At 44.7% G+C, this 26,196-nt stretch overlaps 1 protein-coding gene across 9 annotated transcripts in view; it reads left to right on the top strand.

Moving 5' to 3' along the window:
* PROM1 (prominin 1) overlaps positions 1-26,196 on the top strand; it is a 113,758-nt gene that overhangs the window by 64,663 nt on the left and 22,899 nt on the right. For all 9 annotated transcript variants that reach the window (XM_032494396.1, XM_032494405.1, XM_032494414.1 and 6 more), the window contains exons 5-12: positions 246-366; positions 2,453-2,516; positions 3,405-3,494; positions 14,846-15,063; positions 16,996-17,070; positions 19,300-19,363; positions 22,455-22,614; positions 24,780-24,932. In XM_032494396.1, the coding sequence (XP_032350287.1) occupies positions 246-366; positions 2,453-2,516; positions 3,405-3,494; positions 14,846-15,063; positions 16,996-17,070; positions 19,300-19,363; positions 22,455-22,614; positions 24,780-24,932 (945 nt within the window). The remainder of the gene's footprint in view (positions 1-245; positions 367-2,452; positions 2,517-3,404; positions 3,495-14,845; positions 15,064-16,995; positions 17,071-19,299; positions 19,364-22,454; positions 22,615-24,779; positions 24,933-26,196) is intronic.

Raw genomic sequence — 26,196 nt, 5'->3', positions numbered from 1 at the left:
GAACGGATGTGGGTGTTCTCTGAGAGGATGGAGTCCTGTTCCGTGGGTCACATTGGCTGGTGCGTGGATTATGGTTCTGTGGCAGGAAGGTTGTGGCAGTGGCGGGGCTGGGCTTGGGGAGGAGGGGCCTCTGCGCAGGAAGACCCCCCCCCCCAACCCCGGGCCCCGGGGCTGCTCTGAACCTGGCCACAGGGTCGCTGCTGCCCTCAGTAAACGCTGTCCCTTCTCCTCTGCTCTCCCCGCAGCATTGGCATCACCTATGGTTTTGTGGCAAGCCACCACATGAGGACTCACCTCAGAAAGACTCAGAAATTGGCAGAAAGCAATTTCAACGACTTGAGAATGCTCCTAAACACCACTCCAGGGGTAAGGACCACGGTCTGATTATCCTGTGATGCTCTGTGTCTGGGGCCTTTTGGAGTTCCTGCATATATTTGGAATCTCATTCAGACCTTCTGGAAACCTAATGAATCAATGCAGATGGATGCTGTCTCTTAATTTTGCAGATGAAGAAATAAAGGCCTAGCAAGTGATTTTCAAAAGAGTATAAAAGCATAATTTCTGAATTTGTGTTTTTATTATATTTTATTTCTTTATTTTATTAAGGTATAACATATAGTACGTATTATAAAAGTACTTAACCATTTTAAGGGTCTCATGATTTTTAAGATTTTATTGTTATTTATTTGTGTATTTACTTATTTATTGAAGTATTACTTTGTTTTTAGGTCTTTTTTTCTGTTTTGTGAACACTTACTTGCTAATACCTATATACATGTGTAAACTTCCTTGGGAAGGAGACACACAGACACAAGCTGTCTTTGGGGAAGGGGACAGGGTGGCTTGAGGGCATCCTTTTTCTGTATCCCAGAAATATGTTGATGCCCTGCCTATTCAGAACCTTGTTTTTAAAAATATCTCAGCAGAAAGCAGCCCAAACATGCTGCTGAGCGTGTGGGAACCTACATGCGGAGACAAAGATGCTGTCTTATCAGAGTCACTAGTAAGAGCCTGCCTGGAATCCCTGGGCCTCCTCACACAGGGATGTGTTCTTCCAAATTGAACACATTCTACAAAAATGCCAACATGTTAAATATGGCGCTAGTTTTTTAATATGTGGTTGGAACTAAAATAGCAAAGCGTGCAAGCTTTCTTTAATACTGAGATTAGAGAAGCTAGTTTTATTAATAGTTTCATAGCCTGTGCAGAGAGGGACGCTTCATTTTCCCAGCCTGCGAATAAAAGTTCATATTTTCCACCTATCATCCTAACGACTCCAAAGTAAAACGTTCCCCCTAAAAAGTTGGCAAAGTCATACACGCAGCAGTCATGGCTGGTGAACTTTGGAATTGCTTTCCTAATCTCAGAAGGAGAGTAAATTGTTATGACTTTGGGGGAAATTTATCTGGTTCAAAGTATAAGAAAGCGCTCTGACAAATCTATAAGAAACTGGGCAAAGAATGTCAGTAGTCGATTCACAGAGGAAATATAGCTGGTCCCAAACACAATAAGAGATTCAGCTTTCCTCTAGTAATTGGAGAAATGAAAAAGTAAATCATGATGCACCGAGAAGGTTGGCAGTAGTTATTTTATTTAAAAGTGGTGATACCCGAAGTTGCAGAGGCTGCGGGGAAGCAGATCCGCTAAGACCTAGTAGACGGAAGAGCAAGTGTCCCCAGCAGAGGCCAGATCAGCGATAACTGCTGAACAAAATGATGCTAAGGTGGTAGGTTTCTAATGGCCTCGAATTCTTTGCAGTCTCTCCTCCCTTCAAGACGTGGATCTGTTTGCAACCCCTTGAATCTGGGCTGTGCCTCTGACCTGATTCTTTGACCAAAAGAATGCAGCGGACATGACCTTGTGCTAGTTTTGACCTTAGGCTGCCAGAAGCCTTGCAGGGTCCACTCTTGTCCTCTCGTTGCAGGGGCCGCTACGTGAAAACACCCGGCAGGCCTTGGGGGGAGAAGCCACATAGAGAGAGGGGTCCGTTTATCCCCAGCCACACTGGCCCCAACCAGGCAATCCACATAGCCCATCCACAGGACCATGAGAAATAATAAACCATATTTCTTAAGACAATAAGCTTTGAGTATTTTGAAGAAGTCTGGGAGTCAGATAGGAGAAGTATCTCTGAGAACCCACTTTCCTATAAAAATGTTCTGATTCAGGATAATTTTTCCCTTTAAATCTCTTTTTTTTAAAAAATTGAAATATAGTTGATCTATAATGTGTTAATTTCTGGTGTACAGCAGTGATTCAGTCGTATATATATTCTTTCTCATATTCCTCTTCGTTATAGGTTATTATGAGCCATTGAATACAGTCCCCTGTGCTATACAGTGGGACCTTGTTCATCTGTTTTGTATAAAGTAGTGTTAAACGTCTTCCTACTGTGGCTTCTAAGGAGAAGAGGCGGTTTCATTTAGTTTTTTGTTTTTGTGTTTGTGTTTAGCAAATCGACTATGTACTGGACCAGTACACCATCACTAAGGCAAAGGCATTCTCAGATCTGGACAGTAAGTAAAATCTAAACTTGCCTCAAATTGTTTGTTTTGGCTGGAAGATGCTATGGCCACTTCCCATAAAACATGGAGGAAGAACTGAAGTAGTTGTTTCTACATTTTCTGCGTGAAAGCAGGGGAAAGCAGGTCAGTGGTTCCTCAGTGCTATTGACAATGTGTAGTTTGTTCCTCAGTGAGGAAAACCTAGCATTTATTGTAAGAATGCTTTTGCTTCCCTGCGGTCACCATCACCCGGTCTTCACTCCCCACGTGGGAGAGGAGATGGGTCTCTGGCAGGTCCATCGTTAGAGACAGAAATGGACCCACCGGAGAAACCAGTGGCTTTGGGACTAGAGGGACAGGTGGGTGGTGCCGGTCCCTGCGCGCCCACGTGGCACTCACACACAGCCCAGTGTTCAGGAACCAGGGGCTGTATTGCCTTCGAGACAACATTTGGCAACATCTGGAGGCATTCCGGTTGTCCCTACGGGGTGAGGAGGGGAGAGCAGCGCTGCTGGCATCCATCGGTAGAGGCCAGGGATGCAGGGAAAAGCCCTCAGTGCCCAGGACAGCCCCTACAACAAAGAAGGATCAGGCCCTCAGTGTCGACGTGCCAGGGTTCAGAAACCCTGGTCCAGCTGGAGAGATTAGGGACCCCTCTGCGGTGATTAAGTTTTCCCGGGGGGCACCGCTGGTGTGGGGGCTTTGAAGAAGGCGATGAAATCCCCAAGGCAAGGGTCCACGCCTGAACGGAGTCTGGAGTGAAAGGGGATTTCAGGGCGGGAGAGACTACAGAGAATCTTCCAGGCAGGGACATCTTGCAGCGTGAAGAGACTGAGAGGTAGGAGGGTAGGCAATCAGTGCAACCCACCCTCACCGCCCCTTCTGCTTCTTTGAATTTAGATGTTAAATTATTGCTGGGAGGCAGCATTTACGAAAAGCTGAGACCCAGGGTGGTCCCCGCGCTGGATAATGTCAAGGCCATGGCAGAAGGTAAGCACATGGCACAAAGACCCGGACAGCCTTGCACCCGGAGTCCCCGGCTCCCCAGCCTCCCTCTCTGGCTTCTCTTTTCCCTGCGAGTCAGCGGGGGTGGGGTCTCGCTAGAGTCTGTTTTTTAAAACTTTTTTTAAAAAAAGCCTGTGCTAAAGCTATTGTACAAATGACCTAAAAGTCATTTGAAATAATAGTAGCAGAATTTGATAGGGGCCCGCCAGCTGCTTTTGTAAATAAAGTTCTTGGAACCCAGCCATGCTCACCTGTGCAGACATCACCTGTGGCAGCTGCCACACTGTCACACGGAGCTGAATCGATGCACCAGGGGGCCCACGAAGCCCACATATGATGGCCTGGCCCTTGACAGAAAAAACTTGTCAGCTCCTCCTGCAGATTTTAGGTCTTTTGGAGTTTGATGGCTTCCTTTTCCTTTTCCCCCTGAGAGAACAACTTCTGATGCAATAGGAGAATATGTTTGTATCGTAAGCTGCTGTGATCACTGATGTAAGTGAGCAGATATACTGATGTTAAATAATAAACTACATATTCAACTGCAGTGAAAAAAGACCTCCCGGGCCCTTCCCGATGTTGAGAAAATGTCGTTTTCTAAGCGTTTGATGGAGAAGACAGTTTCATCTATGCAAAACTTTTGTCATTTTGCCAATCTGAATTTCATTTTCATGAGCTTGTATTCCTGAGAAAATGGGCCATAAGAGAATGAATTGGGTGGAAGCTGGGAAATTATGCCTGTTCCTTTTGGCATAACACCTCCCATCTTAGATTTCAAGGACTCAGGGAGGTACAGAAACACGTTGACGTACAGAACAACCAGGGGCCGGTCAGATTAGTCTTATTAACTAATGGGAAGGGCCTTTCCCTGCCCTTCCCCTTGACTCTGCGAAGGCTCCGGCTACGGTCTGAAGATGTTTCCTCTGCTCTTGACGCCTTAGATGGCTCCAGACACCTGTTCTCCTCGTCACCAACCATTTCCCATGCAGAGAAACTGAGGTCCAGAGAGGGGAGTGACTGCTGAGACCCATGGCCTCGCCTTCCTGTCCTAACTTCTTCCATGTAGTCTTCTCTTCCTCCCTTCCTTCCTTTCTTCCTCCCTTCCTCCCTTCCTTCCTCCCTTCCTCCCTTCCTTCCTCCCTTCCTCCCTTCCTTCCTTCCTTCTTCCCTTCCTTCCATGCCTGACCCCTGCTTGTCATTCCAGTCTCTCTTCTGCCAGAGCCCTTCGCCTTCCATTCCAGGCCATGAATCCAGGTGGTCATCCTGCTGTAAGTCCCTGATGGCGTCATTCTCTCCCAGATCCCGTACTGCGTGTGTTTCCTCTGCCTGGGGTGCCACAGAACCCCACCTCATCTTACCTGCCTCGTGGCCCTGAGCTAAGCGTTCTCTCCTCTGCAAGCTTCCCCACCCCCTCCCCTCCCACAGGGGAGCATGATAACTCCGTGTTTCTGCTGCTCACTTTGTAACCCTGAATACACGGCTTATTCATGGCATTTACAGCATTGCCTCTGTAGTACACCACGAGCTCCTTCAGGACAGGATCTGTTGATTTTGTTCACCCTTTATTCCCTGTACCTCTTGCAGCATCTGGACTGGAGCAGAGAGATGATCATTTCTTGAATGAGTAAATGCCTGTGGCCCTTACCTTAATTGTCTAAGTTTAGGATATTGTGAGTTCACTGGGTATAAAGTAGAAAATGGACTATATTCTTTCATCACCCTGCCTCAGTTGGTAGGCAGCTCCTTTTGAGTCTACAAGCTTCCTGACCCTTTACTTTTTTAAAAATATATTTTTATTGAAGTATATTCAGTTTACAATGTGTCAATTTCTGGTGTACAGCACAATACTTCAGTCATATAGGAACATACATATATTCGTTTTCACATTCTTTTTCACCATAAGTTACTACAAGATATTGAATATAGTTCCCTGTGCTGTACAGTATGAACTTGTTGTTTATCTATTTTGTATATATTAGTTAGTATCTGTAAAATCTCAAACTCCCAGTTTATCCTTTCTCAATCCCTTCCCCACCTGGTAACCATAAGTTTGTTTTTTATGTCTGTGAGTCTGTTTTGTAAATAAATTTGGTTTTTTTGTTTTTGTTTTTGTTTTTTAATTCCACATGTAAGTGATAGCATGTGATATTTTTCTTTCTCTTTCTTGCTTCCTTCACTTAGAAAGACAATCTCCAGGTTCATCCATGTTGCTGCAAATGGCATTATTTTATTATTTTTTATGGCTGAATAGTATTCCATTGTATAGATATACCACAGCTTTATCCACTGACCATTTACTTTGGATGTCTCTAGTCATTTGTTTAACTTCATGACTTATTTATTTATTTATTAAGGTATAGGCAGTTACAGTATGTCAATTTCTGGTGGATAGCATAATGTCCCAGTTATACATACACACACATATACTCATTTTCATATTCTTTTTCATTATAGTTTACTGCAAGATATAGAATATAGCTCCCTGTGCTATATAGAAAAAATTTGGGTTTTTAATCTATTTTATATATAGTAGTTAATATTAGCAATTCTCAAACTCCCAGTTTATCCCTTCTCACCCTCTTTCCCCCTGGTAACCATGGGTCTGTTTACCATATCTGTGAATCTGTTTCTGTTTTATAGATAAGTTCGTTAGTGTCTTCTTTTTTTTTTGTTCTTTCCTTTCTTTCTTTCTTTCTTTTTTTTTTTTTAGATTCCACATATGAATGATATCATGTGGTATTTTTCTTTCTCTTTCTGGTCTATTTCACTTAGAATGACAGTCTCCAGGTCCATCCATGTTGCTGCAAATGGCATTATTCTATTCTTTTTTATGGCTGAGTAGTATTCCATTGTATAAATATACCACAGCTTCTTTATCCAGTCATCTGTCAATGGACATTTAAGTTGCTTCTGTGTCTTGGCTACTGTAAATAGTGCTGCTGTGAACATTGGGGTGCATGTATCTTTTCGAATTAGAGTTCCCTCTGGATATCCGTCCAGGAGTGGGATTGCTGGATCATATGGTAAGTCTATTTTTAGTTTTTTGAGGAATGTGATTTTTTTCAGTTGCCTTCAGTGTGCTCTATGGCTGTATCTGTCTGTCTGTCTATCTATCTATCTATTTATCTATTTATGTATTTCAGTGAGATTAAAATTGTTTTCATCGGAATTTAGGAGATAATTCTCATAATTAGAGATCTTTTGAAGGTGATATGATATCAATGCTAAAGATCACTTGAGTGGCTTAAACAATAGAAAATATATCACCCATGACAGGGTATCGGCTGTGAGGGGTTGGTTGCTTCAGTGGTTCAATAACATTGTCAGGGTGTCCCCTGCCCTTCAGTTTCCCTCGTGTTACCCTTTGTGTGTTGGTGTGGCTCTCCTGTGTAGCTCCAGGTACATGTGACTCTCATATATGTCACATGAGGAAGAGGGACACTGTCTCCTGTGCTCCTTTATATCACAAATGACAGCAGGCCTGGCCTCAGTCCTCTTAGCCAGTGCCCCTGGCAGTGGCTGAAGGGGCTGAAAAGGCGTGCTTGCTATGGAAGACCTGTGGTTCTCAAACTTGAGGGTGCACTGCAATCACCTTGAGTCTTGTAAGAACACAGCTGCCGGTGCCCCGCCGCAAGCTTCTGATTCAGTTGGTCCGGAGTGGGCCTGAGGCTTTCCAGGTCTAACGAGCTCCCAGGGGATGCTGCTGCTGCTGCTGGTTCAAGAACCACGTTCTGAAAACTACTGCTTTGATCTGTCGCTCCCAGGCCTGGGTGCTTATTAGAATCACCAGGTGAGCCTTTAAAAAATACCCTCCCTCGATAGACTCTGAGTTTATGGCTCTCGGGAGGACCCTGGCTGATGTTCTGTGCCTCTCCTGTTATGTTTCGTTGTTAAAAACTCCAGATGATTCTAAGGAGCACTCGGGTTGATAATCCATTGCTTAAAGGAACAGGCATGCGTGCTGTGTGGTTTGTGAGGGGCTTGTTCAACACATTGCCATGTATTTCTGAAACAATCAGAAAGGAGGGAGCAGAGCCGAGGCCACCGGATGATTGTATCAACTGACCTTTGCTGCATAACACAGTCTGTTCCAAACTTAATGGCTTGAAACAAGTCATCTGTTTAGCTCCTGATTCTGTGGGTCAATAGGGTGGCATTCCTGCTTCAGGTTAGCTCAGCTGATCTCCACTGGGCTCTCAGACGTGATTGCAATCAGCTGCCCGTCCAGCCTGGGGCTGGGTGATGAATGATGTCCTCATTCACCTCTGGCCATCAGGAGGCTGTTGACGAGGGCAGCGGAGCCATGTGCCCCATCACCCAGCAGGCTCACTGGTGCTGCCTCACCTGCCAGCCACGGGTTCTGCAAGCAGCAGGGAGGGGGAGCCCCAGTGCTCCAGCCCCTTTCAAATCTCTGCTGTGTCACATTTGTTATTGTCCACTGGCTGCAGGGAGTGACATGGCCAAGCCTAGTGTGGGAAGAGACTACCCAAGGGTGTGAACTTAGTGCGGCACCAATGTATGGGGACCATCACTAGAACAGCCTACCACAGTGGGTGTGGTCCCCAGCCTTCACCATGGCCCCAGTGACCGCAGCCTGCTGGTGGTCCCATCATCACGTGAGTCTCCCGCACCATGACACGAGGTCTGTGTGGCTAATGCAATATAGCAAATAGGGCAGAGGTGATGGTGTGTCACTTCTGGGCTCCCATCTCTCTCCCTCACTAATCACACACATTGGGAAGTCAGCTGCTGTGTGGTGAGCCGCCCTAGAGAGGGGCCCACATGGTGAGGAACTGAGGTCTCCTGCCAACCACGTGATTGACTGGGAAATTGGTCCTCCAGCCCCCAGCAGTCTTCAGACAGATGCAGCCCCAGCTGACAGCTTGGGTGCAACCTCAGGGGAAACCCTGAGCCAGAACAACCCTGCTCAGCTAACCCCAGACTTCTGACCCTCAGAAACTGTGTGAGATAATAAACATTTGCAGTTTTAAGCTGCTAACTTTTGGGGATAACATGTGTGCAGCAACAGATAACTAATACCATGGACAGTCAAGCGTGTCCGTTATTTCCCTAAAGCATCAATTTACTATCTGGGCTCTGACACATGGAGAAGGACTAAAATCGTCTGATTTTCCCAGCCAATATATACGATGTTATCTGTGACACCTTTTCAGATTTATACCTGATTTTCAGGCAGCGTGTATTATATAGACCATTGGATTAAGAAAGAACTTTTTGGGGAAAGAGGAAAGTATCACATTAAACTAAATACAATATTGATCAAACATGCATCTTCATTTCATTAAAGTTAATGCAAAAAAGAAAGTGAAAGGAGTCATTGAATCAGGGAAGTTTGATAATCCTTAAAAACGGAAAGATGACCCACTCCGGAGCCAAAAAAAATAATAGGGAAAGAATAAACACACAAAAATGATAACACGGTGGACTCGTAGGGGGCGCTGTCTTAGATGAAGGACTCAGTGTGCAAGGAGTGTAACGTCTTATTCCTGTTAATTAGTACATTTTCTTACACCTGAGCTTTAACATTTCTTTCCTCCAATAATCACACTTAAGGCAGAAGATGAAGTCTTTGTGATCATGGCCAAAAGTTGGCTCCCAAACAGTGTATTATTGTCCTTTATTGAAAACTAAATGGTGTTAGTTACAAAAAGAGCCAGCAAAGGCCTTTGGCAGGATCTTCATATGTGAGGCATCAGGTCTGCTTAGAGATGAAAGATGAAAGCTCTTTCTCATTTGAAAAGATGCTTGAAACAATGAAAACCACCTTCCTTGGTTTCAGCCCATTTTTACACTGAAGCCAGGATGTCTCTGATCTGGGAGGTAGGTGGGGCCCTCTACTCACAGGAAGGGCGGACTTCCCTAAATCCTCTTTCCGGTGTTGCATCTGTGCCAAAAACAAAACAAAAAGAAACAGATTTGAGAGAGAGAGAGTGTGTGTGTGGCGGGTGTGCCGAGGCTTGCTTCGACCCTCACCTCTAGGTGAGATTTCACAGCCCTCGTTCCTTGAGTGTTGACATTGCCTTTCACGTGGCAGCCGTTGTACAGGCTGGTACCCAAGGAATCCGCGTACATGCAAATCCTCCTCCCAAATGATTCCCCCAGCCAGTCAACGGTGCTGAAAAGCCACTCCTTAACTCCACTGTCCCCGCAGAGCTACTCGGCCTCCCACGATGGTGGTGTGCTCTCCATCCTCCCATAGGTATGAAAATAATGCCTGATATTTGTATAGGATTTTGTGGTTTTTCAAACACCTTTTAAAGTATATATGTATTCCGTGTACTTGTCATCATGTCCCTGGGATACAGGCAGGGAGCTATGATGAGCCCCACATTGCAAAGAAAAGCCCAGAACTTGAAACCTATGTTCTTTGGTTAAATTGGATGCTTTTTTCCCTCTAGTGCTTTCTGACCCACTCTTACTTCTCTGCTTTAGGACAGCCAGAGAAAGAGATTGGAAACACCACTTCCTCTCTAACTAGGCAGTGTCCTTTGCTGACACGGGGAACACAAGAAGCAGGGAGGGACCCGCTTTGGAGAGCTTCCTCTTGCCCCTGGCACACTCGTCCGAGTGGCCAACAAGTGTGCTTCACGCCACGCGAGGCTGGGAGGAAGTTGTTGAGCGCAGCTAATTTTACCCCAACGTCGGCAGGTCTGCCTTGCTTGGTCTGTTGAAAATTCAGCCTTCATAAGCTGAAGTAAGTCCCTTTTAAATTAAAACCGAAACAAAACCAAAAACAAAACAAAACAAAAGATGCCTTCTCATTGACCAAGCGTACTGGAATTTGGGCTTTCATTGGTTGAGGGGTGGCTCCTGTCTGTCCCCGTGATGGCTCTGATGATCAATTCATATTTGTCAAGCAGCAGAAAGATGTTTCCTGAACTGCCTAAGGAGAACCACCCACCAGATCAGTACATGGCAGAAATTTAGATCGGGGGTCCTTGACATTTTTGGTACTATGGACTTGTGAACTCTATGGACTTTTCCTCAGAATATTTTTAAATACATCACATAAAAGATACAAGGTCATAAAGGAGACCAGTTGGGTTGAAATATCAAAATATTAAAAAAATGAATCTGCAGAGCAGTAGCATGTGCTTGTTTATTAACGTCATTAGCTAGTGGCGTCTAGTAGGGGTCTGATAACTGTCATAATTTCAGAATAGCCATGAGCAGACACAGTATATCAGCAAACACTGAATATTAAATAAAAATATTTCTGACTTTTTAGTGACAGTCAGAGAAACTGCCAGAGATTGGCTGTCCACTTTCGTAAGAGAATCAAAGGCTAAAATGTGACTAGAGTGGAAATAAAAAGGGGGGTTTGCTTTGGTTAGACTCTTTTCTTCCAAGCTCATAAATCCTCCTGAATTCTATTCACAGGCACAGTTGAAAAACCTCCGATTTCACCTTAAATAGTTCAGGTTTATCCAGGGAACCAGATTACATCAGAAACAAGGAGCCCTGGGTTGTGATTAGAGCTGAGGGAACAGTCTTCAGAGACGACTTTGTCACTTGGTGTTTGAGCATTCCCACTGCGGGGAGGAGAATGAAGCCCGGACGTCCTCCCTGGAGAAGCTTCCTTCCATAGCTGTCCCCCTCACCGCCCTCCTCCCCCCACCCCCCACCTCACCCAGGCCTGTGTCTTAGCAGGAAATACTACTACTTAACTGGCAGGAGCGGAACTGTGATGAGAGTGGGGGTCCAGCGGCTCCTCCTCCCTTCGCCTTCAGAGTTCACCACCCTTGTCCGATAGCCTTCACTCTCTGCTGCCTCCGGCATCACTCTTGCTGGCGATCCTCTAGGGCCCTCCATCCCACCCTCGAGTGTTTATTTACACTTCACCAGTGGATTAATGATTATTTGGGTTGGCTCTGTGACCTTTTACAATCAAATCTCTCCAGTCATCTCTTTCATTCTCTTATAAGCATTTTTTGAGTAATCATGGGATGTTTGCCTGATTCATACAGAAAACCTATCTCTATCTGGCTTTCGACTGAGTGGATTATTGGCTCATGCACCTGAAACTAGCTTCAGGTGAGGCTTGATCTAGCGGTGAGCCGCTTTCCATCTAGCTGTTCTCTACAATGTCTGCACCACTCTAATGCAAACTCCCTTTGCAGTTGAAAGAGGGCTGGCTCCAGCCACACTGGTCCTCCTGCTCAACCAGATTTCCCTCCAGTTGGGCCATCAAGGGCCCATGGCCAGCTCTGAACCGGTGCTACGGAGGGGAAATAGGTTGGCTGGGGGCAGTCAAGGCCCACTCCTTAAGCTGAGGGTGGATCCTGCATTACCCAAACTGCTGCCTCATGGAAGAGGGCTTCTGAGATGTCAGCCAGCAAAGTCCAACAAAGCAAGTGTTTGTAGAAATGATGAGCCATGAAGTCAAATTTAGAAAGCTGTTGAGTGTTGGGGGCCTGCCATGTGCTAATGCTGTGCACCAAGTACTCTCCTGTGTTCTGTCAGTCAGTGCTCACAACTGCTCTGTGGGATGGATCTGGTTACCCCCATTTTGCCAGCTCGAGACAGTGAGTCTCAGAGATCGTCTAACTTGTCTGAGATAAGATAGCCGGGAAGTGGTGGCTGGGAGCTGGGATTCAGACCCTGGTCTGACTCTAAGGCCTGTGCTGCCTTGACTCCGTGATATTTGGGCACATTCGGGAGTGATGATGCAGGGTGCTTCTGGGCCGTCCACGGCAACACAGCTCAGTGTCAGTTTGGAAGAGGAGTTAGGAATCTGGAGTTCAAGAGCTGGTGTGACCCCAGGATGATGCTGGGCACCTCTGCACCCCAGATCCCTCATGAGTCAGTGCCTTTGGAGCAGGGGTCTGCCAAGATCTCTTCCAGCTTCAAAATTCTGTGAAGGTAAAGGCCGTGCAGAAATATGCAGACGGGTCAGTGCATGTTTACTTTGCCCCGTGGTTTGCCCAGCTTTTCCTGTTTGCTTTATAGTTCTCTTGGATTAAAGCCAATTAACACAGATGTTTTTTCATTTCAGTGCTTTCTGTATTTGTATTGAAGTTGTCTGTATTTTTTAAAAAAGCCAGCCTGAATACGTTAGAGTTTAGCCTCTGGTGTTGCCAGAGCGTCTTAAAATGTACTTAATAAACTGCTTCGGCAAATGTTTTGCTAAAAATTCCTTTCAGCTGCATGTGTCTTGTGGCCTTTGGAGAAAGTAGAAACATGCAGATGGATTGGTGCAGGTCGCATTTGAGCTGCAGGGTAGGACCTCTAAAGGAAGTGTGCTATGAGCTGGTAAAATGTTAATTAGCTAAAATTGAGATTCTAGAATACCTTTCCACTGACTTCAGATACATAATATATGTGATCTTGGTAGGCTTGGAATGACTCCCAGAGTTATGACCCAGTAGACATTTTATAAAATGCTTTGAAGCCTTTGGAAAATAAATGTATTTATTACTTCTCAGTCCTTCTTGGGACATGGCAGCCTAGTACCCATAATCCAGAATGTCTACACATGGCGCCTAAACGGACACACGTTTTCTGGGCCATCCACTTATTTTATTGTCCATTCTTTGTTGTTGTTGTTTGTTTGTCTCTTACCTTAAAATAACTCATCTTGAAGTCAAGACGGAAGGGGCTATGAGAGGTAAACCACAGAACATTAAGATGTGAGGTGTGTGTTGTGTGATTTTGGCATGGTCTTTTGCATCCTCCTGTGTGTTTCTAGCTGGCACTGTGTTCTTTGAGTCTTGCTTCCCTATGGTAGGTATTTATTGAACCTCTAATTTGGGCTGGGTACCTGCTCCATGCTTTGCTGATAATCCTGGGAGATAGATGGAAAATGAGCAACTGGGGCTCAGAGCGACTTTTTGATAAAGTCTTTATTAATATTGTAATCTCAAATATCGTCAAGATATGACTGGGCCTTAAGTCAGGAGAAAAGATTGTAGCAGACTCTAAAATCTTCTATTCGGAGAAGGTGATAGAACTGGGGGCCGAGGGTCATACAGTCCAATCCTGGAGACCTCCCCAGATCTCTGAGAGAATCATCAAGGCTGGGTTGTGGCACCATCTTGGATGACACGGGCAGTGCCACCTCCTACGAGCATACCTGCTAAGGTCCAGCCTAGAAGCACAGACTCGCCTTATAACCAGGAGATGACCCACCCAACCTCCCACCCAGCCTCTAATTTGCAGGTGTGCAGACCAGGTTCCGAGAGGTGAAGGAGTTTGCCAAACGTGCTAGAACAAGGTGGTAGAAGACCTGGGGTGAGACTGCACGCTGCTTTTGGCAAGAGGCCACAACACATGAAAATGTGTGTGTGTGGTGTTAGCACCGAGTTTCATGTGGTTGCCAGGGGAATTTGGGGACACTAGTTTTTAAAGGCACACTTTCCCTAGCAGCACGCTGTTGTGACTTGGTGCCCCCAGCATCTGTTTTGTGAGCCCAGACTTATTTGCTTAGAAGAAAAGCATTGCCCTGTAATTTAAATTTCACCTCTTTCACTGCTTTGATTTTCAGTCACTGTGGAAAAGAGTTGTCAGTTTGCTCCTTGCCTAGCCTTGAATTTCTACGCCCCAGAGAGACCAGGGTAGCAAATGACGGAATAGGGATTTCCTAGTCTAGGGACGTGTCCTCGGCGGTGGAGCTTCCAACATTTAACAGGTGGACTCAGTGCCACTGAGGAATTTCAGCCTGGTCATCCTAACCTCACAGTTTGCAGTATGAGCCTGGTGGTGGTGGTTTCACCGTTTTCAGATGAAGAAATTGCCAGTGTTCAGGAATCGGCGTCTGTTTACACAGCGGGTAGAGAGGCTGGGACCTGCACCTTGGCTTGCCTGCATCCCAACCTGTGATTGTAACCGCTGCCCTGTGTTTAATTACAGCTCTTTGAATGTCCACAGCTAAAATCTGACTTGGGGTGACTAGTTTTTATGTGAGTTAAAACTGCTTGGGATGGAAGGTGCTAGCCTGTGTGGGCTGACCTCTTCATGGGCAAGGCTAGGGGGGCGACACCTTTCCCTGCCGCTGCTGCTCCAGTCTGGCCAGTTCATGCTGTGCCCACCCGTCCCGGGCACATTCCTGGGGGTTGACCCTCGCCCCTGCTTGTTGGAAAGAGCCCCCCGGTGGGAAAGCTGAGCTGGTGGGAGCAGCTGGCAGGGGCAGAGGAGGCCAGCAGTGTCCCTGCATTTCCCCGCCAGACGCCCCCTCACAGCAGGGTCCCCTGCTTTGCCCTCCAGTGTCATTTACAAGTTCATCTCGAGTTCCCTTAGAGGACTTTTGTAGATGAGAAGGGATTTTTCCACTTGCTGGCCTAGTGAGTGCCTCTGTTCTGAAGTGGACTGTGTTCCTGCAGCCATCAGAGAGACCGAAGAAGCCCTGGTGATGGTGAACAGTGTCTTAATGGACATGAAACAGTCATCCGCACAGCTGAGTGCCAACCTGAGTGACGTTCAGAAGGACCTGGCGCTATCCCTCAAGGACCCCGCGTGCCAGGTGCCTTCGGCAGCCACCACTTGCGACCACATCAACAGCTCTCTAAGCTACCTGGATGTCAGCGTGGACTTCAGTCAGGTGAGGGGGGGCCCTGGCTCCGGGGCAGCGCCAGCTGGGGAAGGCTGATAAGGAGGGGCTCGCCCGTCAGGTGCTTGGTGACCGGGTCTGTGTCGCGGTAGAACAGTGGCAGCAGGAGAGAAGGAGTCGCAGGAGACCCTCCTTGGGAGTTCTCTGCGACTGATCTGATGAAACATCAGAATGAATTCAGCTTTTTTTTTTTCAGATTCTTCTTTTTAAATTTAATTTAAATTTTACTTTGGTAGTTTCAATGTGCATTTTATAAAATACAGGCTGTGTTCCCTGTGTTGTGCAGTATATCCCTGTAGCTTTTTTTATACATCATAGTTGGTGCCTCTTAATCCCCTCTCCCTGTATCGCCCCTCCCCCTCCGCCTCCCCACTGGGAACCACCAGTGTGTTCTCTGTATCTGTGATACATTCAGCTTTAAAAAAGAAAAAGGAAGTCGAATGCATTTTTGTAGACCTTTAAAAATTAAAATAGATTTAAAAATGGTGAGCCTAGTATATTAACCACATATGCCTAAATATTGGGTAATTTCCCATATTCCCAAAGAGATTAGAAAAAAAAAGAATTTGGAGCAACTTGAATATATAAAGTTCTGGGTTGTAGATAAAATAATCATATATCAGCATTGTGATATATATACACCACACTTTATACACAACAGTATTTTAACATAGCTACATTTTCCTCACCTTCACATCCCGTGAGTCGGTTTCATTCACACACGTCACATTCAACATCTGTGTCTGCGTATCTACTACAGTCACTTTTCTTGTCATCGAACAGTTTTTCAGAGCCTAGGACCTATAGTTGCATTTAGGTTATTTGAAATCAAGTCCTTTTGGGGGTATCTTTTATTTTTGATGTGCTTTTAATACATGCAGAAAATTTGCAAGATTGGTATAAGGAACCCTTGTTCACAGCTTTTATCCACGTTCACCAGATGTCAACATTTGGGTCCATGTGCTTAATTTATCTCTGTATCTGCCATCTTTCTCTTCATACCACCATATATGTGCAAATTTAGTATTGTGTACTGTGCATTTTGCTCTTTTCTCAGTCATTTGGAGGTAAGTTGCAGACATTATTCCCTTTTACCCTTAAATATTTCAGTGGATTTCCTAACTTTACATAACATTTGGATGATCAAAATTAGGGCATATAATGTTGACCCAATACCACTAACAAATCCACAGTTTATATTCAAATTTTGCCGATTTTTCCAAAAAATGCTCTTTTAAACTGCTTTTTCTTTTTCCAGTCTGAGATCCAGTTTAGAGTACACGGTCTTTAGCTGTAATGTCTCTTTAGTTCCTTTGATCTGGAACAGTCTCAGTCTTTTTTTGAAGATTGCGGGCCATTTATTTTAAAGCATGACCTTCAATTTTGCTTTGTCCAATGTTCCCTCATGATTAGATTTGTTATGCGTATTTGTCAGGGTGTCACAAAAATGATACAGTGTCCTTCTCGGTACATTGTGTCAGAGGCCCATGATCTCTGTCCCAGTATTGGAAAGAGATAGAACACTTACATCCATATGTAATGCTGTAAAATAAAATATTTATTCCAGGCCACTCACCAAGATAACCACTGACTATTACTTTTAAACATGCTTTTTCAAAGGTTATTTACAACTGTACTTCAACACTGTTCAGTACCTGACATTGTGAGGTCACACATACTCAATCTGTGTTAAATTTCTTTCCCTCATTTTTAGCTGACTGCAACAGGAGACCTTCAAACGTTGAAAAGTTAATGCTTGTAGAGCCCATTCTGAGCTAAATGTGTTTTCCCCAAATAATACTCTTAGATCATACCCTGAAATATAGAGACTTTGGGACTTGGGTGTAAGATGATTCCCATTTTTATGACAAATAATTTTGGGGGAAACCACCTTGCCTAATATTCTGTTTTATAAAATTTCAGCTCCCACCTTTGGATAAGCAAATTGCTAATATGAGTGATGTTCTTCAAACAAATTTGTCCGGCTTGATCCAAGAGGTATGTTTTTTGGGGAAAAAAAAATACAGTAGCTCATTTTAGATTATTTTAAAGAGTAGAACAGTACATAAGAAAACAGGTAACAGCAGAAAAGCAGTGATGCTCTGGAGGACGGTGGCCAAGAACGGTGATCGGTGTTATCCTCCGGGTAATTCTATTCATTCCAATTCAGGAATTTTTTTTTATCGTGTATCTATTTTATGCCAAGCACAATGCTAGGACCGTAAGAGACAAAAAGAAAAACATGATCTCACCTTCCTGGGGCTCAGAATTTGGTGGGCTTGGTGTTGGACCCCATGCTGATTCTGACACAGACGCTCTCCCACTCGGCCTGTGAGTCAGCCGCGTTTTGTTTCTTTCCGCTTCTGCACGTGTGCACATGCTGGGCGCTCTGCCCGAGCTCTCTTCCTTCCCCCTCCCCTTTGCCTCCCTTCTTGGGCTACTAAGGCCGAGCTCCTTTAAGTTTTATACATCACTTTCTTAGTGAGACTTTTCCTGGGCTTCTTGACCAGGTCAAACCCTTTTTAATACATCCTTACAGCATTGCAAATATTTTTTGTTAATTTCCTCATAATTGTGATTATTGCTTTCATGTCTCGATTATCCCCCTGGACTGTAAACCCTAAAAAAGGCAGGGACCACATTGTTCGAGAATACCTTGATTTCCGCAATAGCCTAAAAGGAAGAGAATAGAATTTTACTCTTGGCTCTGCCTTTTAGCATAGTCATAAAAAAGTTATAAAATAACTCTTCAACACTAATCTTCATATACTAACAAAGTGAGTGTCCCCAGAAACAAGTCATTCAAAACTCTTAGCCTTTGCCTTCTGATGTCACCTCCTTTGTTAAATGAAGGAATGGAGCCGGGAGATGTGTGAGTCCCCTTACAGCCACGAAGCCTCTCATGATGGGTGAGCCCCACAAGTCCAAACACCGATAGAGACAGAGGGACCAGGTGTACTGAAGCCAGCACAAGCTCTGGTGCGCTCAGCGGCTTAGTCCCTGTGAGGAAACGAGTCGGGGACGTGCTTTTAATGACATCAGCACTGCTGGGCTGAGGTGGAAGTGTTCTGGCACCATAAATCTCATAACGGCTATAGCAGATTGCACTGCTATGAAAGAATATAGACTAGGTGGTTTATAAACAACAGAAGTTTCTCACATTTGTGGTGGCTGGACGTCAAGGTCAGCCTGCCAGCATGGTCAGTTCTGATGAGGACGCCTTCCAGGTTGCCGATGGCCATTGCGTCCTTGTAACCCCGTATGGTAGAGAGAGCTCTGAGGTCCAGCCCTTTTAAAAGGGCACCGACTGATCCCATTCGTGAGGGTGAGGGCTGCATTCTCACAACGTAACACCCTCCCAAAGGCCTCTTGACAACGTCTCACTGGGGATTAGGATTTCAATACATGCTTTTCAGGGGAGACAGACATTCAGTTCATGTAATTGCCACGGTTCCCCTAGAGGATGCCTAAATACACCAGCAGGCAGGTAGGAGACACAAACTAAACCCCTTCCAGAGGAAAGGCTGGCTATTGAATTGAGTTGCTTGGAAATAGTGACATTTTCCTGTCGTGGATTTAGATGCAAAGTGTGAAAGCTTGGCGTGGCTGTTTTGGTTTTCATTTTAGCTCCCTGCAATGTGTATCCTTTGTCAGTTGTGTTTTAGGACATGACTGTTTTCTATGAGACCTGATCTCCAATTTTACTGTGTAATTGCACTGGAGAATAAGATTCTATTTTCAGAAATTCACTTTATATCTGCACATGATGCATTGTGCAGATCAGGGTCTTTTTAGCCTCAGCACAGTTGGGGCTGGATGATTCTTTGTTGTGGGGACTATCCTGTGCACTGCTGGGTTTTTATTAGCTCCTCTGGCTCATGTCCACACAAGGCCAACAGCACCCCCACAACTGTGATAACCAGAATGTCTCCAGACGTTGCCAGATACTCCTTGGGGAACCAAATGGCTCCCGATTGAGAAACACTAGTATAGATACATGTAAACTTGTAACATGAGTTGAACATTAAAAATGGGAACCTTTTAACATGATCTTCAGCGGATACAATTTAAAGGAAGTCCTCTCTAAAGGGTAATGAACATATGATCGTTTCAGCCTTAGGGGGCATGTTCCATTTTAATTTTGCTCCTCTACTCCATATGAGGTTGAAAATGAATAATAGCGAACCGCTCACTCTGTATTTCACCTTATTTTGAACTATTTTTTAGGGCTATAGATCTTTTAATGATATACCTGAGACAGTGGAAAGTAAAACCATGAACGTCATATCAGGTAAGAGTCCCAGTCGGCAGTAATTTTGCATCTCTCCTTGTTAGAAATTGGCTGCTAGTACAAACAAACGTATTGTTGAAAATTGTATCATTCTTTTTCCCTCTTAAAAAAATATTCTTTCACTAAAACCTTAAACACTCAACGCATATTTCAGTTGTGTTACCTTCACACCGTGATGGAGATTTTCAAAAATAGTAATATTATTGAGCATCCATCACATCCGCCTGCGGGCTGGAAGCTGTCTGGTTGAGGGCCACGCCTTTGTCAGGTGCTGTCAGAGCCCACAACAGCCAAAGTCCACAGTTTGGAAGGTCACATTCTGATTGTTTTCGCTGGAAATTTATTTTATTTTCTAAAAGAACTTAAAATTCATTTTTTTAAAGTTTGTTTTTAAATTTAAAAATTTTTTAAATTTTTCAGGGGGCTAATTAGGGTTTATTTATTTATTCTAATGGTGGTACCAGAGATTGAACCCAGGACTTTGTGCGTGCTAAGCATGCACTCTACCACTGAGCTATACCTTCCCCCTTGAAAAATTCATTTGTTTTTAGAGGAATACTCCGTAGAGGGATTTATTTTGTCTTTTTATGAATTTGTTCCTCTGATGCTGATATAATGCTATTTTAGACTCTTAAGGATGCTCACAATTTTGGAGAGACAGAACTGATGCTGAGAGAATGCCACTGGTCTCAAATGACCGCATCATGTCGAATTCAGGTTTTGGTATCTGGAGTGGATATGGAGAAAGAATGCAGTATACACAGTTCTTTGAGCAGGGGTGGGACTCCATCAAGGTTGTTTGCTAAGAAGGGAAATCTCTGAAGCTATGTAAGATTATCTTCTCTTTTTGTAAAACTTATCATCTTCTCAGTGCTTCCTTTTTATCTGTTGACCAAGTGGTTTTATTTCATTTATTATTATTTTTTTAATTGAAGTATAGTCAGTTACAATGTATCAGTTTCTGGTGTTCAGCACAATGTCCTGACCAAGTGGTTTTAAAATACCGTCTAGAGGTATTTGATAGTTTTTTTCCTAGTAGAGTTCTTTCAACCCATTAAGACTTTAGAAAGGGGGTTTTATCCTGAGACATAGTATTTTGGATGTTTTGTGGGTTCCCTTCTGTTCTAGATTCTGCTTTAAAATGTTAAGATTCTCAAGACAGAGTTCACGCTTTCCTAAGCTAGCATCTGAGGGCTTGCACACCCACGCTGCACACCCAGTAGCCACCTGCTGACTAATCTCTGTGTTTACTTTTTTTGTTTCCCCTTTCTGGACCTCTTCTGCCAGTACTCATGGCCCTCCCTTGTAAGTCTGGCCAAGCGAGGCGTGCGGTTTGTGTGAGCGAGGCCCGGTGCACGCCATGTCATTACCCAAACACAAGCCAGAGTTTTCCCAAGTCTGAGCGAGTGCCAGCCATTCCATCAAGCCGAGTATCATGCCCTTCCAAAACAAATAACCCTTAGCTCCCATGTCTTGAGCATTGGGTCCTACCCTGCATGCGTACTTTGAGTGCCTACTGTGTGCCAGGCGCCGCTAGGCTCTGGGGATGGCAGGTGAATAAGGCCTGACCCCTTCCTGCCTGTCAGCTGGGTGTGTTTACAGATGCTTGTTATCACCCTCCGGGAACAGGGCGAGGTGTGTGCAAGGAATCCAAGGTGGGTAGAGGGTCACGGAAGGTTTCCTGGAGGAAGCAACATCCAGATGGAGGCCTGAAGAAGGTATTAGCTGAGAGAGGGCACCAGCCATGTGTAGTCACCAAGGCTGTGGTGTGTGGGAGGCAGCACAGCCTGAGGAGCAGAAGGGGCCCGACTCTGAGTTCAGGCAACTGTGCGCAGGAGACGGGGGCGGTCTCCATGCTACATCTCCCGGACTCCCAGAGATCCCAGGGGTAAAAGAGAGACCTGCAGGGTCACCTTGTCCAGGATCCTGGGGTCTTTTGGTGCACAAGCCATCTGGAGGAGACGCTGAGCTCTCCTATTAGGAGCTCTCGAGATTGTATATTGATGTGAACCACCGGCTTTGAAAAACAGTTCCCCCCTACCCCCATGTTATGTAATTTCATTTTGGCTCATGCTACCACCGCCCCGAAGTTCACCAGGAGCCCTGGGACTGCATTGTGAGGACTGCCAGTCTTACTTCTGCTGCTGCAAAGAGGTTTATCTGCCTTTGAGGGTCGGTGGACTTTGCACTGATTAGCATGTTTTTGGTATGTCCATGTCAAGAATCACGGTGGATAAAGCCAACTTCAGATCTTAGGCGGGTGTTGGACCAGGTGACAGCCCTACCCCCCCCCCCAGGGCTTTGACCCCAAGACTTGTCAGGATGGATGGACGCTTTCCAGGAAACTGGAACTTTATTTCCTCTCTGAAAGATTAAGATGACTATTAATAGAAACTGTTCAACCACTGGGAATCCTATTGATTCTTGCATATAAGACAGAGATGTACTTTAATAAGTCTCAATTTGTATGAGTCAAATATAATTTTAACAAAAATGTCACCTGGGTCACTTCTTCCAAAAACTAGTCCTAGAGAATTACTTTGTTCTTGAGTGGCATTTCATAGATGGAGGAATTATTATAATGTTAAATTATTTTCCCCAAGTCATTTAACAGAACCTTTAGTCAGAGAAACCCGAGTTTTCATCCCATTTCTAGTGCTTTCTGAAAAAGAGACAGATGGGCGAATGATTTAACCCCCAGGGGACTCAACATCACTGTCAGTGAAATGGGAATAAAGAAATGAGTTAACATTTATAAAAGTGCCTGGCCCATGGTAGGCACAAAATACATTTTAAATCGCCTGACCTTTTTTTTTTTTTTTTTTTTAGTGAAATAAGTAGAAGAAAACTCTGGCTTGATTTCAGCACCATATCATTACAGTCAGCTCTCATGGCTTGCTGTTTTGTTAAGTAATTGTTTTCCTATGGGCTTGGCTACATTCCTGCTTGTCATAGACCCTTTTCATATTTTCGACACGTACATAATGCGGGAAAGGCCAGAAGTGGTTCGAGCTTTCCAGTTGAGTTCCAGGGCAAAAGTTCTGTGTCCTCTAGGTTGGAAAACGCATCACTGAGGTATCTTTGTTTTCAGATATCAAGAGGACTTTGAATTCCATTGGCTCAGAGATCACTAATATAAGCAAAAAGATTCCTGTTCAGGATAAGCTGTCAAATTTCATTCACTACATTAATAACACTGAAGATTACATCCACCGCTATTTACCCACTTTGGAAGAATATGATTCGTACAGGTGAGTGAGTGCCTCCTGTGAGCTGGTAAACTAGCAGAGTGACACCTACCATAGGGCAGGATGAAAATTTAACATCATAACCAAGACAATCTTATGAGAGCCAACTGTACAAAGAGGCCATAACCTGATGGGTTGACCCTAGTTTATGTTCATTAAGAAGTTGAAGTGTTCACTTCGGTAGCACAGATACTAAAGTTGAAACTATGTAAAGAAGACTCAGGGCGTGGGTGTAGCTCAGTGGTAGAGCACATGCTCAGTATACATGAGGTTCTGGGTTCAATCTCCAGTACCTCCATTAACAAAAATTTCTTAAAAATAAAGACTAGCATGTTTGCTGTGAAAGGATGTCATGGGAATTCACGAAGCAGTCCATTTATTAAAAATTGCAGACTTGAAGTTCTTGAGCCAAATAGTCGATAACATGCAATTTTGATGTTGTCAGTGGACTCTGGAATCTTGGTTATAATTATCTAAGGCAGGTAAAAGGATTTTGAAGCTTAAAAGTAATTAAAAAGGGCATTTGGATAATATTTTTCTCTTCTTTGGTTTATAAAATAAATACATAGGTGTCGGTTCTCACAGAAAGAGCATCCTTGAAACCAGTACCGTGACTGAAGCTGCTGTCGTTCCCAGCTCTTCGCCCTTTAGGAGAATGCCCGGGTGGGGCTTGGCCCCGGGAGATGGTGGTGGGCATCTCAGACAGGAGCGTGGGGGAGGGAGGGGCTTGGAGACTCAGTGTTCCCAGGATCGCATGAGATGTGGGACGCACGCTCCTCTTTGAAAGGCTCAGCCCTATGACTGGCCACCGGAACTGTGCCTTCTGCCCCAACCCACAGAGATTCTGGAGACTTCCATTCCTGTTCAGGTTATTTATTAGGCAAGGATATGAGATAAATAATAAAATAATAGCAATAATTGCAAGCCTTTAGGGGACAGTCACAACGTGCCTATCACATGCTGTACACATGGCATCCCCTTTAATACAAAATCCCTTTGCTTGTGTTCTATTTATAACCCTGTTTCATAGGTGAGGACACTGAGGCTCAGGGAGGTGAGGCGACTTTCTTAGGGCTGGCGACAGCACGGCAAAAGTGGGTTTTCAGCCTCCGCCTGACTCTGCTTTTAATTATTGCTCTGTAATCAACAAGCCATTTTCTGACCCTGCAGCTTGGCCCCCCCAGCAGGTGTCAGGACAAACATAAGACACACCCTTTACAATCTCATTGGAAGTCATAGCTGGAAAAATGGTGCAGTGATCTGTCTATATATCAGCTCCCCTTCCTGTCATCTTCCCCCATCCTGAGACTGTAAGCTCATTAAAAAAAAATTTAATGAAGCAGATGAGGTATACATTAACTGGAAAAGATTTCTGAAGCCAGGTCCAGGGCTTATTTCATTTTGTGTCCTCAGTATCTGGAACAAAAAGTCACAGAATTGGTACAGGTGGCTATAATGATAATTGACGAGTTTGCACTTAATTGAATGAAAAGCTGTAGTGGCTGCTTTTGTCCAAGAAGTAAATGCTATTGTTTTTTAGTGTTTTAAGGGTTAGGAAGCATTTCTACCCTTAAATGCTCCTCAGTTGCTGGGAAAGGTTGATGTACGTTCCAGGAATGCCAGTAAGACCTAATTGAGGCTCCATTATCCTAAAATGTCTCACTGGACCATTACAAAATTGAGACTTGCAGGCATTTGATTTAGGATGCTCCTAAAATTCTGAAATATTCAATGCCCTCATCACGTAGAGTTGCTGGCTCAGTAAAGAACACAATTCACTCCCCGCCCCAAATATTCCTGCAGCCACAAAACATGTCAGAGGAAGACCAGTGGAAGGAGCCTCATGTTTCTTTATCTCATCATATCTGTTCACATCTCATCATCATCATAATAAACACTGCAGGAACCCTGAAGGAACTTAACCCTGCAAAGGAAAGACGGAATAATCCCGTGTCCGTTGAGAGCTCTTTGAAACCAAGATAAACATCATCTTGGTTGGGTTTGAGGGCTAGGGGTGGAGAGGGGTCTTTTCACAACACTCTCACCCTCTGAGGAATGAACAGAAGGATCTGACACTGGATCGCCAGCTGTTCCAGCTCAAGTCCGAGAGCTCTTGTGTTGCGATGACGTCACTCTTGTGTTTGCTAACACTGTGCTTGTTCCACCAGGTGGCTGGGTTGCTTGGTTGTCTGCTGTTTGCTGACCCTCATAGTGATTTTTTTTTGCCTGGGCTTACTGTGTGGCACATTGGGCTATGACCGGAAAGCTACCCCAACCAGACGAGGCTGTGTCTCGAACACCGGAGGCATCTTCCTCATGGTGTGAGTGTTGGCTCTTCCTTGCCGTGGGTGGGGTGGGGGTCGGTTTGAAACACAAGGAGGAGAGCAGGTGAGTCTGGTGTTACAGCGACCCGGTGGCCTCTGGGCCAAGCAATCTGGGTTCCAGTGAAGTAGGTCGCCTGGTGTGATTGTGCTTTCATTGGTTTGGGGAATTCCATGAAACGTACGTAAAGGAAGACTCTCAGTTGGCTGCACCCTGATAGACAAGCTTAAAAACAATACTTCTAGACGGTAGACTCCTCTTTAAAGCAGCTGTCATGGAAATTGTTTCCAAGTTTCTTTTCCTGATTCTTACTGGTTTTTTTCCCCATATTCATCCATCTATCCATCCACCCCTCCCTCCCTCTCTTCATTCATTCATTCATTCCTTCACCAGATACTTGCTGATGACTGACTTGGTATCATACACCATTCTATATGATCAGCCAGCTTGTTCACTTTGAAACACTAGAAACTTGATTTAGAACAGAGGTGGCCAACCTGGCACCCTTGGAATTCAGACAAGTAGCCTAAATTAGTGATGAGATCAGATGCGAGGTACCAGGGAATGGTGAGCCTGCAGTGGACTGAAGCCACTGCCCCCATTTCAATCACATTCATGTCTAAGTTCATATTTTTGAAAGGGGAAAAAAAAAAACTTTACTAGAGTGTAACAAGGTATAGGGGACATGCATGAGGTGGGACTGGAGATGGAGCCAGGAATGGAAGGCAGTAACCAGGGACAAAAGCTTTGAATGGTCCCCAGAGAGGAAGCTGTGTGAATTCCACCTCCATGAGCTCGTGGAGAATCCATGGGGGAGGGGGAACGGGGGTGAGGAGGCCCCAGGGGTGGGAAAGATCTGGAACAAGTCCTTCAGACAATAGAGAATCACAGCCGTGGCCCTTTATTATGTCAACAGGGACATGCCTTGACTTGCTTTTTTAACCTTTGGGTCGCTCTGATGTTCAGACTTCTTAAGAAGCAATGGTTCTAAGGCCTTTTCCTTAAACCTTTAAGCTCCACTGTAGTGCAAGCCTTTATTAACATGAACACAGGCACACGAGTTTTAAAAATAACCTTCAAGCTAATGACATGGGAGTCTGCCAGAATTGGACAGAATTGGACAGAGTTCCACACATGGAAACGCCTGTTTGCTTACATGCCTAAACTTAAGAAATTAAACTAGCAAGGAAGAGTATATTTGCCCGGACTTTTTGTTTAAATGTACACGGCTACAGACAGAAAATTAATTTCATGTTCAGAATT

This window comes from Camelus ferus, chromosome 2 (assembly GCF_009834535.1).
Source record: "Camelus ferus isolate YT-003-E chromosome 2, BCGSAC_Cfer_1.0, whole genome shotgun sequence".
NCBI classification, from domain to species: domain Eukaryota; kingdom Metazoa; phylum Chordata; class Mammalia; order Artiodactyla; family Camelidae; genus Camelus; species Camelus ferus.
The sequence above is the reverse complement of the archived record's forward strand: the minus strand, read 5'-3'. Positions and strand labels throughout refer to the sequence as shown.